This window comes from Athene noctua, chromosome 5 (genome assembly GCF_965140245.1).
Source record: "Athene noctua chromosome 5, bAthNoc1.hap1.1, whole genome shotgun sequence".
Taxonomy (NCBI): Eukaryota; Metazoa; Chordata; class Aves; order Strigiformes; family Strigidae; genus Athene; species Athene noctua.
Window position 1 is genome coordinate 53,447,414 of NC_134041.1, and position 18,865 is coordinate 53,466,278.

Consider the following 18,865-nt stretch of genomic DNA (forward strand, 5'->3'; position numbering starts at 1 on the left):
ATGAGTTTTAAAATAGTGTGTTGTTCCTATTCCAAGCTGTCTTGCTTTTCTAGCACATCTCTCTTCCTTCAGCTATTTAGAACTGCAGTCATCTTTGTCATCATGATGTTGCTCCCGAGTCACCTGCTGTATGTTACCCAACTTCAGTAAATGGAAACTGGTCATCTGAGTCAGGAAAGGTCATGCTAGTAAGTCTGCAGCAGTATAAAATGGCTGAAGACTGAATCATTGGGAAGTTTTCTTCTGCATAGCTTGCACACATTGATGTTAACACAATTTCTAAGCTAAGGGTGGCAAAAGTTTTCTTGGCACCCTCTCACAAGAAACACTGGGGTAGTCTCTTCTACAATATGACTCCATTACCCAAGTCATAAGAAAATAATAATGAAAGTTTATGGGACTTCTATGAGGGCTTATAATGAAAAGCCTTTGAGCTTATAGTCTGAAGTGTATTTTTGCCTATGCAAATCAGAGGACTGAAGCTCTTCCATATTCTGTTATGGTGACAGAAGTGTGAAGTCACCTCCCGCTGTCCTCTGGTGCAAGGAATTACATCGGCTGTAGTTATTGAACTACACATGTCCTGACAGATTCATTCAAATCAACTGAAATTCAGATAAAACATACTATTACTTACAAAGTTATCTTCATGTTAGTCCCATTTATTTGCTGGTTCTTTTCTTATATGCAGACTGTAAACAGTTTGGGGGCATGACCCATCTCTTCTGTCTTTGAGATTCAGCATGAGGGGGTGGCTACCAGGTAGGATCACTTTTAAAGAAATAAAACATCTCTACGTGCTCTTGTTCTCAGGCAATAAGGATTCGACAGCCTTGGTCTTTTACTGGCTGACCTGTTGTAGCAGATGCTAAGGAAAACAAGTTCCTGTATGGACTACTCCAGCAGCTATTTATAGCAAAATGTTAAGTAATAACTCTGTGGGTCTGGCAGTGGAATTGCTAGGATGGAATAGGGTGATGGAATAGTATACATGCTTTTTCTTTGGAATAAGCACCAGAGATGCGGTTTATCTTTGTTAAAATAAACTGTAACTTTATGCCCTGACTGGCTGTTGGAAGTTTCATGTTTTAATTGAGTGGTCCAGGTTCACGTGCTGGTCTGCTAAAGAAACGGGGTTCATTACTGGTAGAGCGTGTTTAAACTGGTTCAAGCATGTGCTGCAGAGCCAGATGAGAGGGGGAAAGTCAGTAATTTAGATTCCACTTGTGACTGTGGTACAGAAAGTGCAGATTAATGAAGGAATGAGTGCGTGGATGGCCAAATTCTTGCGTAAAGGGAGAAATGTTGCCCTTTCTCCTGGTTTCACCTCAGCAGTACTTAAATTATTTTCCTGCAAAAAAAGTAATAATTTGATTGTGTGGTAGCTAACACTTCTAGTGCTACTGGAGACCTTTCTGGTCTGGGCAAAAGTCCTTGGTTATAACTTCTATTTGTGCAACGAGAAGTTGCTGGAGAGCAGAGCTGGTGTCCTGCACTGGGCTGGCAGCTTTACTTCTGTCCCTTGTGCCACTCTGCCAGGTAGGCTGGAAGTTTAACAGCTCAGTGGTGGGAGCTCTCATGCTTTAATCCCAGCAATGCACCTGAAAAAATGCCATTTTGATGAAAAACTCTGTAACCTCACTTAGTACCCAGTGCAAGTTACTTTACAGGAATACCTCACAGATTAACTAGTGGGGGCTGCCAAAATAAATCCATCTGATTTGTGAGATTTGAGAAGCCTCAGTTAATCACTAGGACCTGTTATGTTTCAGGAGAGGGATGGTGTTTTGTTTTGTTTTGTTTTAAATAAGAAGATACAAGGCATGTTTGTCTTGAGGAGAACAAACCAGGAGAGTGCAAAAGATTTTTTTAAAAAAAAAAAAAAAAGTAAACCTAAGTGAAAGAGAAATGTTCTGGATAAAGTGAGGCCAGGGAAGGAAGTGGAAGACGTGTAAGAGGAAAGTGGCTGAGAAACTTTAATGCTTGTGACAAGGGAGGTGAAGGAGGAAGAAGATGTGTTGAAGAGGAAGAGATGGCAAAGCAAGCAGAGGGGAAGGTTGTGTGTTCTTTGAGTTTTCTTCAAGGGGAAATGGGCAGAGGGAGAGATGAGGGAGAAGAAAGGAGGGTTTGAATAGAGAAATGGTGGAGGGGGAATTCAAGGAAGCAGCACATAGCTCCTGTAATCCTGAAACATTTAAATGTGTTAAACATGGCTAAATAGTAAAGGCAATAGTAAATTTTCACCTGCCTGATAAGGTGCTAGCTCTAAGAACCCCATACTGTAAGGATTTATTTGCTGCCAAACATAGTCAGGAAAAAAGCCACTGGAATCGGTATCTTTTGGATCTAGTCAGTGTGTAGCAAGGCTAGGATTTCAGGTGCATTCTTCCTTTGTGAGCAAAGAAAATTCATGTTCCATTTCACAACGACGTAAACCCTGCAGCCAGGAGACCCTCAGCAGATGTGTGTTTAAAGATCTTCCCTTTAGGATTGCTTTTGGGCTTTATACTGAATGAAAATCTTTGATATTTGAGTAACTGGTGTGGGTGGAAATAGTTTGGAGACTGTACTGACAACAACGTGAGCAGTGCAATTTTCTTGTGCTGAAAAAGAGAGTTTTCTGTTGATCAGAAAGAAATGAGAACAGACAAAAAAAGACGTAGGGAAGACATACTGGATGACAGTATATCTACAGCCACCAATCTGCAGAAAGGAAAAAAAGCAATGGCCTGAATATGAGGATATCAACACCAGAAGGTTTTTGCCAAAGATTCAGAGGCCTGCTCACACAGCTAATTGTCCTTAGACAGAACTAAATGCTCACTCAGGTGGCTCCTGGGGGAACGTGGGCAGACCCTCAGCCCCAGTTGATGAGAGCAATGCAGTTGCAGAACGGACGCTGTGGCAGTCTGGAAATTCTTGTGTCCCCATTGAGTGGTGGAAGATCTCCATCACAGGAACATCTGTAGCTGGACATTGTCCTTCGGCCAAACTGTCACCTGGGGGTGTCCCTGGCCGCTCTGTGGGAAGGGGAGTGCTGGCTCTTGGGTCTGGAGGCAAACTGTTTCACATGCACTTGCAGGCAGACATCAGTGGAGATGGTGCAATTAAACCACTGAAAGGAGGCAATAGGAGCATTTACGCAGAGCACCACTTGGGCTCCAAAAAAGTATCACTACATCTCAGAAGTGCTTGTTAAGTTTTAAATACGGATGGAGTAAGGAGCTGCTTCTGGCAGGAATGCTCTCAAGAGACACTGCAAGGAACAATAGCAGGGGACTTAAAGAGGAAGAGTGTGAAACAGGTATGACTTGAGCACTGCGTTTTTAAACAAGACTACAGACGAAATGACCCAACTTTATAGTACCTCAAAGTGACTTTATAGGGATGGTTTATATTAGGAAAAAAAGCACACTCCACTGTCATGGATGTTAGAAGAAAAACTTCTTCCTGAAATACTTCAGAAGTGGCATTCCGGCATAAAAAACTTCATGGTATGTGGTACTGAATGAGAAACATAATCTACACTGTCTAGCTGGGTAAGAGGAGAAGTAGAAGAACAGACTCTCTGATATATATCCTGACCCATCCAAATGCTAAATTAAAGTGAGGGCATACACATATGACATTTGCAATAAATTCAAGCAGCCAAATGCAGAAGAGGCAACAAAGCCACTGGAGATTTCACAACTGCAGTCCAAAGTTTTCAACAATGTTTCTGAACTGACAGGAATGCTGACACTCTGCTGTAAGGCAGGAGCACATCAGGGCTGTGCTGGGTGTACCTGTGCTGTACTCAGAGATGGGTATTTACAAAGACACAAATCACATGTGGATGCTAAATCCCCAGCATGACTGAGCCCATGAGCTCTTGAGGAAGAAGCTCTCTGCTGTTCGTTGTGGTCTAAGCTCACCTAGCGTGTTGGTCTCTGAGCTTTTTGTGGCTTTGAGGAACTGATAGTATTTGAGGGTTAAATTGCTATCATCTCAGGGATATTTCAGTCAGTGCAACTCTAGAGTTTGCTGTGATATGAATGGTGCTGGCCCTGTCTTGGAGTGTTTTCCAGGCTCTTTCTAGAGGCATCCCTCTAGCAGTCTTTGTTCTCTGCCTTGGAGCTACAAATAAGAGTCCAGCACCCATACCACCTTCTTGCAAATGTTGTCTCTGCAGAGATGTTCCTGCTTTCTGTCCTGTGTTGGGGAGCTTGTGTTATTCCAAGGTCTTACTGTTTACTTGCCTTATTCCAGGGACACTTGGAAAAGTCAAAATTTTTGCAGAGAGCAAGGTTGGATGGCATCTCCAGCCTGGGACTTTTGTCTTTCTTGATGAGAGGTGGTTTCTGATTAGAGAGCTGTGCTAAACCAGACACTTAGGATATGGGAGGTGACACAGGAGATTTTTGGCCACAGTGTTCTGCATCCCTAGTGAATAGTCTCATGCACTGGGATTAACGGTAGAGCAGTGGAAGAGCATCCTCCTGTTGATGATCCAGATGAGAAGCATGTTGCAGAGATGCTCTTTATTCAGAGATCCTCTTAAGACCCTATCTCTTTCCACTGGTGACAGAGGGAGTATAAAGAACAGCATCCTAATTTAGCTCATTATATTGTAAATATGCAGTGTGAGTAGACTGCTGCGGACCCAATTCGGCATCTTGAGTCTAGAGGCACATCTTTGATTTTACACAGGTATAACTCAAAGCTAATTCAAGGGCTTGAGTTCAGAACCACAGCTTCTCTAACTTGCATTTTGTCTGCGTGGTGGCTCCAACATTTTCTACCATCTTTTGGATTTTGGTTCTACAGATCCATTTGCTTGTCTCTACCACTCTTATGCTTGTTTTTTTCCTGCTCTCCATTGCTCTTGCCTTCCTTCGTGTCCTGACAAATACCTAAAGTTTAACCTTGACAGGTTACTTCTCTTTCTGGTGAACTCTCAATATGCAGACTTCCAAGCTATTGCACTGTACATGGAAAATATGCCCAGGATAGACTTTCCATTAAACTGTATTTAAATTGGAAGAGAATGCTGGCACCTCTACAAGTATTCCAGAATTAGATCCCAAAATACTGAGGCTAGTTAATCTTTTGGAAGAACAAAAACTCTTACTGATTTATATTTAGCAGAGGGAATGCATTTTAAAAACACAGTCTATATGAGGCCCCTTGAAGAAAACATCTTTTACATTGATTTGTAGTGCATGGAAATACTACATGTCCATAAAATATTTGCAGTTAGGCTCTGCTTTTATGTAGCTACTTCTTTCACAGTGTGAACTGTCATGAACCCTCTGAGAGTGGCTGCTCTACTGACTGTGGGCTGTGCAGGGCAACGCAGCTACCTCTGGGGCAGCTGTTCAGCTGGTCATCACAGCTGTGCCCGGTCTTGCAGGAGGGGAAGGGAAAAAGCAGCGTGCAGCTAGCGCTACAGTGAAAACACTAGCTCATTGAGGATGAGGCTTTGGTTCAAAACTGATGCAAGGTTTGTACATGTACTGCACCCTGGGACCCGTCTAGCCCAGGTGCTGGCCTCTGGCAGGGGAGAGGGGATGGGCAGAGCACATCCAGAGCCATGGCAGCTCCTAGCAGACCCGCAGAAGGACATGAGTGAGAGCAGAAGCTGAACTTGCCCTCTCTGTATGCTTGTACGAGATTAGAGAGGGGCGGAGGTTGTGTTTGCCCTAATCTCAGCAGCACTGCTCTTAGTTAAACGTCTGCAATAACTAGTTAGTCCTAGTTTACATGGTTATAAATTAGGAGGAACTCTGTAATGTTAATGCAGGTGTAAAATGTTCTGTGTATAGTTCTGATCTATACGAACAAAATGAGTATCTGAAATTATGGTAGATGGGAGAGTTCTCTGGCTTGTCCCAAGTGGACAGTTTATGGGAAAGGAGCTGTGGTGGGGAACTGGTTCATTATGCAGTGGGGCAGAGAAGCAAACATAATTTACTTTATAAAGTACACATAATCTTATGGCAAACAGTATATCTGCTTATCTTGGAGAAGATAAAGATTATCAAGAGGAGGTAGCATGGAAAATTTTGGGGTTTTTTCTTCCTTCTGTCCCACCATCTGCAGCACAGACAGATCAGCCATCACCCTGGGCAAGCTGTTCCTCCTCTTCCTGAAGCATCAGATATTAGAAAAGGAGAAGATTCCCAAACTGCACATTCGCCAAGAGAAGGATAAACAGAATTTTTAAAACATCCCTAAATCTTAAACTGAACTGGATTTAATCTTGCTTTCTTTTGTTAGAAGACATAAATACGTTTTTACATTTCTCATTAGACTGCTGACAGACCTGACCTGATTACAGCAGAGCAAAAATGCTCTAAATCACGAGAGAGATCTTGGATGCTTCCAAAAGCACAATTTTTTACTTTGATCTTCTAATTTCTTACTCAACATCTAACTTATGATGCCTTAGTAATGATAATAAAGATGCGAAATCACCAAGATGCAAAGAGAGTAAGGTCAGAAGTGCCTTGCTGCTCTCTAAATAATTATATGGCGTGTGCAAGTCCTTCCCGCCTGTGGATCAGAGGAGCTTCTAGAAGATAGTGTGGAGAGAAGTGGCTGCTGCTGACGGAGGGATCTCAGTCTCCTTTTCATGGTCTAGCTGGACCCTGAGTGTCACAGCTCCTGAGGCAGTTCATCCTGCTGCTGCTCCGCATCTTTCGGGGGGGCTGCTTACTCCTTCTGTCCTTACCCAGCAGATGGGAGCATATGGCTGCCTACTTATGCTCTTGCTCTTCTTATGTGCTTAGCGGACTTATGGTCTGCAGGGGCTCAGGGGGATTTGCACAGGGAGAGGGTGAGGAGGGTTCGTGCAAAGGGTGGACTGCACCACTGGGAAGCGAAGCAGTGCTGGAGGTCTTGTGGCCATCCTCCATGGCGTGCCACGTTGGCAACTGAATTACTGTGAATGACTGTGAGAGATGCTGGTAAACAGTGTCTCATTAGAGACCAGGAGATGGTTAATGATTACAGAACATCATCACTGAAGATGTGAAGTTTTAAAATTAATTTAGAAGGGGAAGGGGTTTCTTCTTGACAGCTTTATGTGCATATAGAAATACTTATAAGTTCACACATCTCCCTTCTGATATCTTCCCAAAAAAAAGGTGTGATCAGCCATCATGGTGCTTGGTATTCTTAAGTGCTTTCAGTGCCATCAGCTGGATCGTTCCTCCTGTAGATGGTGTGTGTGAGGATTTGCCTCCCCAGCTCAGTCGTGCCCTGCTGTCCTCTCCTGCCTCTCCTGCATTTTGAGGGTCTTCCTCATCTTCCTTTCCACATCTGACAGAGTCTCGTCTAGGCTCTGCCCAGGAACATCTCATCTCTTTCTGTGTAATTTCAGCCACAAACATTAGTTCAGCCATATCCTTCCTATAGTCAATTAACAGATTCATCTCTCCTCTGTAGTATTAAATCTCCTTTGCCCAACTCAAATTTTTGCTCTGGGTTTGTGTTGTTTTTTTTAAATAAAATACTACAAACAACTCAGGCTTCATATAACTGAAGCAGAGCTCTTATTCTCTTGTCACTCCTCAGATCTTTCACCTTCTTTTTTCAAGCCTTACAAAAATTGCTACCCTCCTGACCTTTACTAATACCTCATAGCCTCAGCATCGTCTTCAAGCAAGGCTTCGTAAAGCCTCACATCCCAGTTGTAACCAGGAACTTATAAGTCAATGGGTTCAGCTGATGCTGCTAAAAAAGCCCCACACCCAGGTAGTCCCTGGCACTTCTGCAGAGGTTATTGTCTTTGCATCAGGAGTGACTGTTGAACAGGACACATCCCTGCTCCTCAGCTACTGCACTGCATACGATGGAGGGCAAATGCACATCCCAGCTGGGCAGAGGGGCAGAGGAAATGGCAATCTGTTTCAGCTCATCCTTATAAATCTGCTCAAACATATCAGTGTCCTGAGTCTTGCAGATTCTGCCTGCATCTGTCCCATCTTCAGGACACAGCTTTTCCCCTTCCCTTTCCTTTCTGCAAGCCTCAAAGTCTTTTCTCTTCTGCTGTTGACAGAGTCTTGCCACATTTGTATTTATTTCAAATTTGTGCTCTTGCACCTGTTTACCTGCCCTCTGTCCTTATTGTCACTTTTTGCATCTCTTTTGCTAATTTTATTTTTCTCTGTGAAATTAAAAATTGGCTTCTTCACTTTGAAGGCACCTTGCAAAGTGACCACTCCCTACCACCCATCAGTCAGGTTTGAAAGATGGATGCGTTGTAGATCATCCTTCAGTCAACTACAGCTTCTACTGCTCACTTTTTATACTGGGCCGGAGCTTCTCATAAATGTCTGTAAAACCACACTTGTTGTCTTTCAGATCTATTAGTTTAAACACAGCTTTGCTTTTTTGGCCTTAAAAAAAAAGGGCACTACTCCAAGCCTCACCCTGACTGGTATTATCTCCTTTCATGTGCATGTGGTCTGTCTGCACCTGCCTCTTGTCTCCTAGTTTGCAATTTAAATGGAAAATCTTACACTATGTGCAAACTTACTCTCTTGATACATCTCATCACTGCTAAAATAGCACAGATGAAAATAAGTTACATTTCGGCTTTGACTTGTTTTGGAGTCTTGGATGGGAGTGCTAGATCTGACCTGCTGGCTGAGATCCACCTTGTAGATAGGTCCCTAATTCTCTAAACTTTAACCCAAGATGGTCTGTAATTTCAGGTGTTTTGGACTAATATTCCAGAATTAATCCTTTTCATTTTCTATCATTGAATACCCCAACACCTGCAAAGCTATAGTCTGTCTTCATGGCAGAGGAAAGCTTTGCTTTTGCTTCCTTGTCAACTCGTCATGCCAAGAGGAGTAGTTGACTGTGGTGACAGCAATCTGATTAGGGTCATTATCATTACAACAGCACAGTGAGAGCTGGATATAAACTGGAGATACATGATTACTTGTTCCTTCAAGAACAGCAAACACGTTTTTTAAAGGCAGTGAAGAAACTGTGGTTTTAATTTGCATTAATTTATGGTTCTTCTTCTGTGCACATGCCCTGGGTCAGGCTGCATGTGAGAAAACAAGGTTTGCAACCCCTTTTCAGTTTCCACTGGTGTTAAGCTAATATTTATTTTTAGTAAACTGTATCTCAAAGTATGCTTTTAAGAATCCATTTGCAAAGCCTAGCACAATGAATTCATTATGGTTTTCTCCCTTTGAACTTTATTAACAAATGTAAAGGATTAGTGTAACTAGTTACACTGTATTTCACTGATAATTCTCAAAAGTATGGGACCACCTCAAAAAGTGGTAAGACTTACACGCATTCATCTCATAGCTGTTTTTTTTCTTGCTGTGCTGCTAGTAATCATCCAGCTTTGGAAAGGCTGTGCAGGTACTCTTTCAGGGCTAGGGCTTTTCTGCTGAACCATGCATGCGTCCCTGGGGCAGGGCTTCCCTTGCATTCCCCACACCCGAACATGGTTTCCTTTTCTTCTCACAATCCTTCCTTTTAAATGCTTACATAGTAAGGCTACCTGCCAGATAAAGCACTGTCTGTCAACCTCTTTTGAAAATGTAATAGTTTAGAAACCCTTTTCTCCCTTCATAGTGTGGTGTTTTGCCCCATCCACTCTTTTCACTGTCGCTAGCCTGTGGGACAGGTACCTCTGTCAGCACCCCCAGATCTCTCCTCCTCCCCAGGTGGACGGGGATTTGTCATTCCCACTTGCTACTGCATGTCAGTCCCTAGGCTCTGTTTTGAAGTCTTATTTTCTCTTTCTTTCAATTGTGAATGCCACTTATTTCACATGCTCTAAGAAGTTTATCTTAAATACCTTGCAGTTAGTTTGTAGTCTGAAATGAGTTTTGACAGTATTCTGATAGGTGCCTGTCGAGATTTTTTCAACTGGAAAAAATGTATTTAAAAAAAAATCCAGTCACTTTTTGCAGCATTTAAGAAATCCCAAGCCTTTAAGATTATGCCTAATGTTTGCAGAGCATGAACACTCCTGGTGAAAACCCCTAATAGGCTTTGGGATGCATTTTACTAAGCTGAGAACATCTAGTGCGGCCTTTTATACAGTGTGTTGATGTTGCTCAGGAGTTGAGATTCAGGACACCAGGGATATCTAACGTACATGGAGGGAGAAGTGTGCCACCTTTGAGGCTGTCTCAAACAGGGCTCTGAAGAGGATGTACTTAGGTGTGGGACACGGACGGCAGAGCGGTTCAGACTGCTTCACATTGCAGTTCATGTTAACGTCTCCTTCAACTTGGCTTGCCAAGGGTTTCAGAAGATCCAGCCCACGTCTTGTGGCTCAGGGGAACAAGTGGTACATTACCACTTTTGCTGCTCTCTTGGTGGGGTTTATGGAATAAGGGGAAGGTTGTGTTCATGGTTCAAACAGCATCTAGTACTGGGTGTGAATTGAAAGCTGAAGTCTGTCAATCTTTAAAACCATAAGAGTGAGCAGATGCTGTTCTTTATGACCCCCAGTGTGAAACTTGGAAAGCTGTACAGGGGTCCATGGTGCATCTCTAGATTTGTAGCCCTTTGACACAGAGGCTGTTTTCAGACAGGCATGATTTTGCTCTTGTGACTTTTGTCACAAGATACCAGTTTGCGTAGTCCTGGCATGTTGTTACAACTCCTGCTTGTCAGGGGGAAGTTGTGTTAAGTTGTGGCATGGGAAACTTGCAGTGCCCTTGAACATGGTCTCATATATCAGCCTTCTTTCAAATACTTATTTGTTTGCGATTTTTATTTCAAGCAATTACTTCACCTTTGTTAGGTGACTGATAAGTCAGGTTGCGGCACCGGAGGAGTCTGGGTTAGACTCTCAGTTAATGGAGTCTTGCATGGTTGCTGTGAAATCAGGAGGACTGGGTTTGTGAGTTTCACTCAGTTCTTTTATATAAAGAAAAAAAAATTTGAAACCTACTGTAAGGGCCTCAGCTGTATTGTACTAGTATTGCTGGTAGCAAAAGCTGGGCATGTCAAAATGTGTAGTGGTTTAAATAAGGGCATGGGAGAAGAATGAAGTCCAGGTCCAGCCCAGTGAGAACAAAAACTTTAAGCACATGATTTATTTTATTTTTAGCTGGCCAAGCAGGGACAGCAGTGTATCTCACCAGCTTATGTTTCTGAAGTGTCCCTTTCCTTGTCTAAGTCCAGTCTTAGGTGTTTGTGTTGCCATCTGAAGTTGCATGGTGTCTCCAGCTTTTGGAATGGATGTGCTACCCTGAAGAATTTGAGCAAAGGCCTTTGTATTTGACCCATTGCTTTGTAACTTCTTCAACTATTTGTAAGGTATAAAACTCCATTATTAAATAGTTGCACTTTTCGAAAATTAAGACCTTTTCTGGTCCTTACCTGAGTGTGTTCATCATGCAGGAGTCGTTACTGTGTAAGAGCGTTTGGGAGAAAGGAGGAGGTCTCCCCATTTGCATTATCTGCCTCTATAAGCTGATCCTGGGATGGTTTCTTCCATTCCCATGAAGCATGGTTGCCCTGTGTTTCAGCTGTCTGCGTGGGGGGCACTCATCCTGCAGGCATTGGTCTGGCATGGGTTTGGCCCGTTCTTACGTAACAGTGTGGAACTGTCACAGAAAATAAGTATTTGTCTAACATCCTTTCCCTGGGCTCAGGCAGGACCCTACGGCTCCCTAACGTTGGTTCAGCAGATGCTCTGGACATATGCGGTGTTGTTATCAGAGACTGTTTTGAAAGCTGTGGGCAGTTTTGGTGTCTCCATTACCACATTTTAAAAGGGCACGATGTCCTGTGGAGAGGTGCGGCAGCTATTACCACAGCCAAGTTATCTGGTTATATTAGAGCACTGAGATATGTGAACAGGTTAAAATTTTTGTGCCTTTTTGCTGGGCAAGTTTGTTTTGGTGAGTGACTGCTAGCAAAAAGTTTGAGTTACAAAATTTAGATCTGGATGCAAAGATGACATGCATTGAATGTATATTCACTGCTAGTTTATTCTCTTTCGCATATATGCACCCCTAGAAACTATCAAAGAGGTGTTGAAAAGAACAATACTGGAAATCACCAGAAAAAGTTTTTCGTATTTTCCTATGGATCCTTTGACTTTAAATTATCTCAAACAATTGATTATATCCCTCAATACATGTCTTGTTTCAGAAATGACTGTGACTTTATATGTATTTTAGAGAAGCTGAAAAATTTAGGAATGGAAGTTTTTGCACTAGATATTTATTTTTAGTTAGTCTACCTATAAAAAAGAGATATAGCAGAAACAGAGAAACAGCTAAGAGATGAGCAACGAGGAGTTCCATCAGCCTGAAAAATTTATGCCAGAAGAGAGACTGGGATGGTTTGCTTTGACCATCTGTCAACGGACTTGTCCCTACAGACCAGCATGACCCACTGGGGAGGTGGAGTGGAGCAAGGTTAAGTTGGCCGGTTTTGCTGTCTCTGGCTCATAATCATTTGTGATGCTGAATAGCATCATGTTTGCAGTGATAAAGGAAATACTTCATTGCAAAATACCATTAAGCTTGGGGGAACTCATCAGCAAGGTATCACTAAAACCAAGGGCTTAACAGGGTTCCAGAGGGGTGATAGCAGAGAACACACCTTGTTTGGAAAAAAGCTAGTGATACTGGAAGGGCTTCAGCTTCCTGTTATTTTGGGCATAAGACAGCCTCTAATTAAACAGGTCTTAGGAAGTAACCTCAGAAGGTTCTATCTGTGGGGCTGCTGCAGCTTGTGTTGTCGTCTGACCTCCCAGTCTGGGCTGTGGGAAGAGACAGGGTGCACTGCCCTGGGTCACTAGTGTGCCTAAAGGGAGAAGGTCAGGCTTACATGAGCAGTTGCATCCTGACCTTCTCCATGGCAAGTTCCCCCTTCCATGCAGTCCGTTCTGCTGAAGGTTTCCCTCTCTGACCTGCTTGCTCAGGTGAACCTGCACCTTATTTCTCCCCCTCCATGCGTGAGGAGCAGAAGGAAGATGACTTATATTCCACATATTTTTTAACATCAAATAAATCCCAGTTGGTTCATTTCTCCCTTAAAGCATTAATGAAAGTATTTAAAGATAACAGCCCTGTTTGGCCTCCCTGCTCTGTTATGAAGGAATAGCAGTGCTGCTGAAAATGAGAGAAAAAAAATCATGAGAGATGAGAAGGCTGGCGTGACTGATGCTGAAGTTGAATTAAAATGTTCTCATCGGAAACCAGGATTGTAAGTTTTGTTGGTAGTTATTCAAGCTTGCCCTGATGATACGCCATTACAACTTCATATAGCTACAATCTAAAAGTACCCCAAAGGCTGGGAAGAATATGGTCCAGGCTTTTTATTACAAAGTCAAAAGTTACATTAGAGGTGTAAGCATTTGTTTATAGTAGGTATATAAAGACATAGCTGTCAGCAATTAATTTCTGTGAGGATTGTATATAATTAATTTCTATAGTTTGCATGTTTGAGGAATAGAGTTTTTAACCACAGTATTTAGTCACGCATCTTTACAGCTCAAACTGGCAGACTGTTAAGGTCATATTTGCTTTTGTTGCATCCCTGACACTATCACAGAATAATCCTTTGTTCTGTTGATACTCTGTTTCCAAATCTACGAGTATCTCCTCCCAAACATATGTGCATAATGTAGTATATATGTGCACACAAGGAAAAGGAAGCAGATGACTTGTGTTCAGTATAATGATTGTTTTGTGCTTGAACTGCTGCAGGGTCCCTGTTGAAAAGAAACTCATGCATCCATTTGTTCCTGAACAAAGCTGCTGTCATGACTGTGTTGATCATGCATTGACTCTTTGTGTAGGGCCTTGGTTAGAGAAAGACGTAATCTCCTTCCTGTTTCATAGCCTTTCTCCCTCTTCTCTTTCCTCACCGTAATCGTAGTGTGCTGATCAATGCCTTCATGGCAGGTGGCATCTCAGATGAGGTTCCCATCAGTGGAAGAGAGAGGAGAATGGATGGTGGTTGGTGGAGGAATCCAGGTGGGTTATTGCTGAGGGGTGTTTGAGTATAAATTAGCAATGTATGTGTCTGAGCTGGCACTTAGCACAGGTGGATAGGACAGCATCCAAACACACATGGGTTCAAGGATCCATGGAGTTGCTCTTGCAAAGGAGGAGTGAGAGAAATGATCAAGTTGTGTGGGAGTCCTTGGGAAGTGGAAGATTTTTCCCTGAGCGTGACGCTTTGATATAGAAACTTCACACATGCTTTCTTCTAATTTTGGAACCAATTCTTGCCTTCTCTTCTGATATGTGGCCTCAAGGGTGGCTGTGATTTCAGTGCTGAGCAGTCTCTGTGTCATGCTCTGTACCATCAGACTGTCCAGATGGGAGCCTTCAGTATCCTCGTAGCCTTTTATTGTTCAAGATGCTCTAGAAACCCTTAGTGATACACAGAGTGGGGATTTGACTAACTTTAATTTTGTTCTGTAGTTCCCCTCTGAAGTACCCCTGCTTTTTTTGGCTTGGAAATTTTTTACTTATTACTCACAGCAGATTTGAAACCCTTTTTCCCCCATTCTGCTTTCAGATTCCATAGGTGGATCGTTTTCGGCTTCCTCCCACCGATGCCACCACAAGCAGAAGCACTGTCTCCCCATCCCACAGTGTGGAGCTCTGTCCATCAGCCCTCTGCTTTTCCATCCTCACACGAAGGGATCCCAGATCATCATGGACACGACGCAGAAGGCCGTGAAACGCCAGGCTAGTTTCTGCAATGCCATTACCTTCAGCAACAGGCCCATCGTTATTTATGAACAAGTCAGGCTTAAGGTGAGTAAATGATACCTTCCCTTATTGCCATGGGAGCTGCTGTGAATGAATGTTGAGGTGTATCAGGCTTTGGTGCCTGCACCAAATCTTTAGCCCTTCTGTGAAAAGCACCGTAGTCAGATTCTGGCCTTAAAGATCCACAATCTTTGTCGGTACATCTGCTTTTGTCTCTGTAGTTCTTGGAGCCATTTGTACCGATCGCTGTAGAAACTGGGAACAAAAGTGAAATCCACACTCCAAAAGAGTTTATCTTGATGTTAGACAAGGAACAAGAGATTAAGTTGAGATTGATTGGAAAACAGCAAGAAAAAAGAGCTGTATTGGTCATTCCAAAAGGCAGCTGCCTCGGTATGCCTCTAGCCAATGTGTCCTCTAGGCAATGTGTCCTCTAGGCTTTGCATACATCCTACAAAGGAGTTTTACTGGGCAGGCTGAGGGAGGGTGAGGAGTTAGTTAACTGTTCAGTTCCACAATAAGCACTTTCCTTCCTATAAACAAGGCGGTAATGAAGGCTGGACTGATGGAGGTGGGAGTTAGCCTCTCCATAGCCAGCAGGTAGGAGGTGTAAAGGACCTGGAAGTGAAGGTGCTTGTTCATGTGCTTGGCGGGGAAGATAAAAGGGTTTGGCTGACGGGGTGAAAGGAGCTGTTTAAGAAAAGGATCTTTCTGGCAGTCTGCTGAGGACTTTGTTGAATCAGTTGCCTTATAGCATTAAGGTCAGATGAAAGAACATAGCAGTCATCATATTTTTCTTGCTGGCAGAGGCTGATTTCATGTCCTTTGTGTCTGTGGTAGCCAGGAGAATGGAGCTGGTACCCCTTGTGCTGCATCTGACATGGGAAGTTGTGCTGGTTTTGGCTGGGATAGAGTTCATTTTCCTCATAGCAGCTAGTATGGGGATGTGGTTTGGATTTGTGCTGAAAATAGTGTTGATAATACAGGGGTGTTTTGGTTATTGCTAAGCAGTGCTTACACAGGGTCAAGGCCTTTTCTGCTTCTCACCTCACTCCACCTGTGAGTAGGCTGGGGGGTGCACAAGAAGTTGTGGGGGGACACAGGTGGGACAGCTGACCCCAATTGACCAAAGGGATATCCCAGACCATATGGCATCATGCTCAGCATATAAAAAGCTGGGGGAAGAAGGAGGCAGGAGGACGTTTGGAGTGATGGCGTTTGTCTTCCCACGTAACCATTACACGTGATGAAGCCTGGCTTTCCTGGAGATGGCTGAACACCTGCCTGCTGATGGGAAGCTGTGAATTAATTCCTTATTTTGCTTTGCTTGTGTGCATGACTTTTGCTTTGCCTGTTAAACAGTCTTTATCTCAACCCACAAATTTTCTCACTTTTTCACTTTGAATTTACTCCCCCATCCCACTGGAGAGGAGTGAGCAAGTAGCTGGGTGGGGCTTAGTTGCCGTCTGGGGTTAAACCATGACAGAAATTCAGCTTGTCTAAGACAGCATGCCTCCGAATGTACCTGGAGCTGCTTCTTGATGAAGAAATTCATCAGTCCCCTTTGGAACTGAAGCACTTTTTAGGGTCTCAGCACCTTGTGCTTGGGGCCTTTTAAACTTCACCCACAGATAATTTCCAATCTTTATGCCCTCTAGTGTGTGGGACTGCATTTTTCCATTCTTAGCTGATTTTATGCCTCTCATTGGCACAAAGTAGGTCATCTTCTTTGGCAACTTTAGTTCATGGCACAGATGAAAGATCTGCCTGCAAATCTTTAATTTATGCACAAGGAGTTTTCCAAGAGGTTTATCTGCATGTAGCTACTGAGTCTGAATGATCCTGCTGTTGCCCATTGCTAGAGATCCCAGAGCACTGGGCCCTACAGCAGCGTATCAGCTTTGCCTGCCTCTTCCCTTAAGCCAGCAAAGGAGCAAGAAATTAGGAAGATGCCTCCTTTTGAAAATAGATATTTCCTTTCCTGTGGAGGTCTTACTGCTTCCATTCAGGCTAGAAACCCAGCAAGACTCACTCACATTGCCTAATGGGGTATTTTTCATGTTGGCCAGCAGTTTGGACAAACAACCACAAAAAACGATTTGGGAGGAGATGAAAGGAACATTTTGTTTTTGAAAACACCGTCAAAGATTTGAGTGGGTTTAGTGGTTTAGGCAAAGGTTCTGGGTTATTTCTTCCTCATTCTGAAACAATGTAGCTATCTCTGGAAATTCACACTTGTTTATCACTGTATATTTTAGGATTTTAGCTTGCATAACATATGTGAAGAATACGCACAGGGGATTTATGAGCAGAACTCCCGCTGAGTCCAGTGGGGAGGTCTCATGGGAATAATCAACAGACTTAGCAGAACTTGTACTCTAGGGATGAATGGAAATGTGAAAATATCTTTGCTTTCCTGATAAGTCCATCCTGCAATTGCCTTGTTAGTGTGTGTGCCTGTGGAAAATGGTTTCTTAAACCTTCTTACCAGCTAAAGACTAACCACGAACCCCATCATTCAGGTCCTATAAAGTCTAAACTCTCTTTGGAAAAATAGAGGAAAGAAGTCAGGAGATTTCATTCTGTTTATGAGATATTGTATCTCAGGTTTTATTCTGAGATTTTTTTGCAGCTTTGGGAATAACCATCAAGCAGTCAGATTTCCTCTTTCTTTGCCTCTGACGTATATGTCCCAGTCTGATTTCTCCTGTGTAATTCAGGGTACTGATAGAGAGTGGTGTGAGGCTGTCAAAGGTGACACAAAGCACAGGGCAGTAAAGAGCAGGAGCCTGAATCTGTGGAAGCAGCCATGGCTTAGCAGTTTGGGTGTAGATTGTATCTTTTTCCTCCCCTTCTAGTACCCAGTGGACCTCCCAAGCTTTTCTGCTAGCAGTGGCTGCCGAAAAGATAATTTGGTCCATCATTAACCATTGCCTTTTTTAGCAAAACTGCGTACCCTTTGTCCAGCTGTGTCTAATTCTTGGCAGGCTTTATACTAGATTTTAATTTGGATATTAATTTGCCTGTGGTCAGATGGTATTGAGAACTGTTTATAGGTGCTGATTAATACATGGAACATGTGCAGCCTTCATTACCATATGAATATTTACTTCATGCAGCCTGTGATTGCTGTGAAGTATTGGCAAGAGACTGTGAAAGAGTAAATTGTACAAATAACAATGAGGCCATATTTATCTCAGACCCAAAAACTTTTAGGGTTTGCAGTAAATTTGCTGCAATAAATAATCCAGGCTGCTTCTTGGAATGTATGTATGTGCCTCATTTTGTTATGTGCGCATCCCATACACCCCCCTTCCGCTGGGGAGATGCATGATCCCATCCCATCCTGGTCAGTGTATAAAATAGCAAATCTGCTTCAGCCCTTTTTAGTGCCACCCCAGTGTGGATACCACAAGCAGGAGCTTCCCATAGTTCCTGGGACTGAGGTCAGTGCTCAAGTGTTTTATGTAAACAGTTTAGGTGCTTGGCTGAACTGAGTAGGGATAAAGAGCAGCACTCACTTAACCAAGGAACTGTCTGTTGATGACATTTTTCTGAAGCTCTATTTTCTCTGATATGCTAATTATAAGACAGAAATCTCTAGGCTTTGAACAATTCTTTTGTTGTGAGCTTGTTGTGCCCCTAGATTTGCCTTGGAGAGGAACATGTGAAAGAAAAATGCAGTATTTACAAATGTGATTAGAAGAGAATTCTAAAGTCCAAAGAAAATGTCGTGGAGGATCCCTTGTTGAAAATCCTGTGCTTCCAAGCTGGGACATGAAGGGCTGTTGCCAGGCTTTTGAGGACAAAGTCCTGCAGTCCTGGGCAGTTCAGTCTCTGGCACTGCCACTCGTCTCAACCATTAGTAGTTTGGCAGAGCAAGAAATTACAATAAGGTAGCAAGTTTTGTGTGACATCTGGTAGGTGGTCCCTGTCCATGTTTCTGCTGTTGTCCTTCAGTCAAGAGTGAAATTGCTTGAGGCTGCCAAGGCTTTGATGGAAGAGGTCTATCTCAAGTGCTCTCATGTTTGCTGCAGGTTCAGTGCATGAACAGAAACACCAGTTATGTGTCAGCTGGCATGCAGGAACTGTCCTGGCCCCACATCAGGACTGGACCCAGCTTCCTTAGGTCTTTCATTTCATAACCTGTATGCTGA

At 43.1% G+C, this 18,865-nt stretch overlaps 1 protein-coding gene across 4 annotated transcripts in view; it reads left to right on the plus strand.

The window, feature by feature from the left end:
• Nucleotides 1–18,865, plus strand: part of NEURL1 (neuralized E3 ubiquitin protein ligase 1) — a 170,065-nt gene that overhangs the window by 83,705 nt on the left and 67,495 nt on the right. For all 4 annotated transcript variants that reach the window (XM_074907662.1, XM_074907665.1, XM_074907663.1 and 1 more), the window contains one exon: nucleotides 14,512–14,753. In XM_074907662.1, the coding sequence (XP_074763763.1) occupies nucleotides 14,512–14,753 (242 nt within the window). The remainder of the gene's footprint in view (nucleotides 1–14,511; nucleotides 14,754–18,865) is intronic.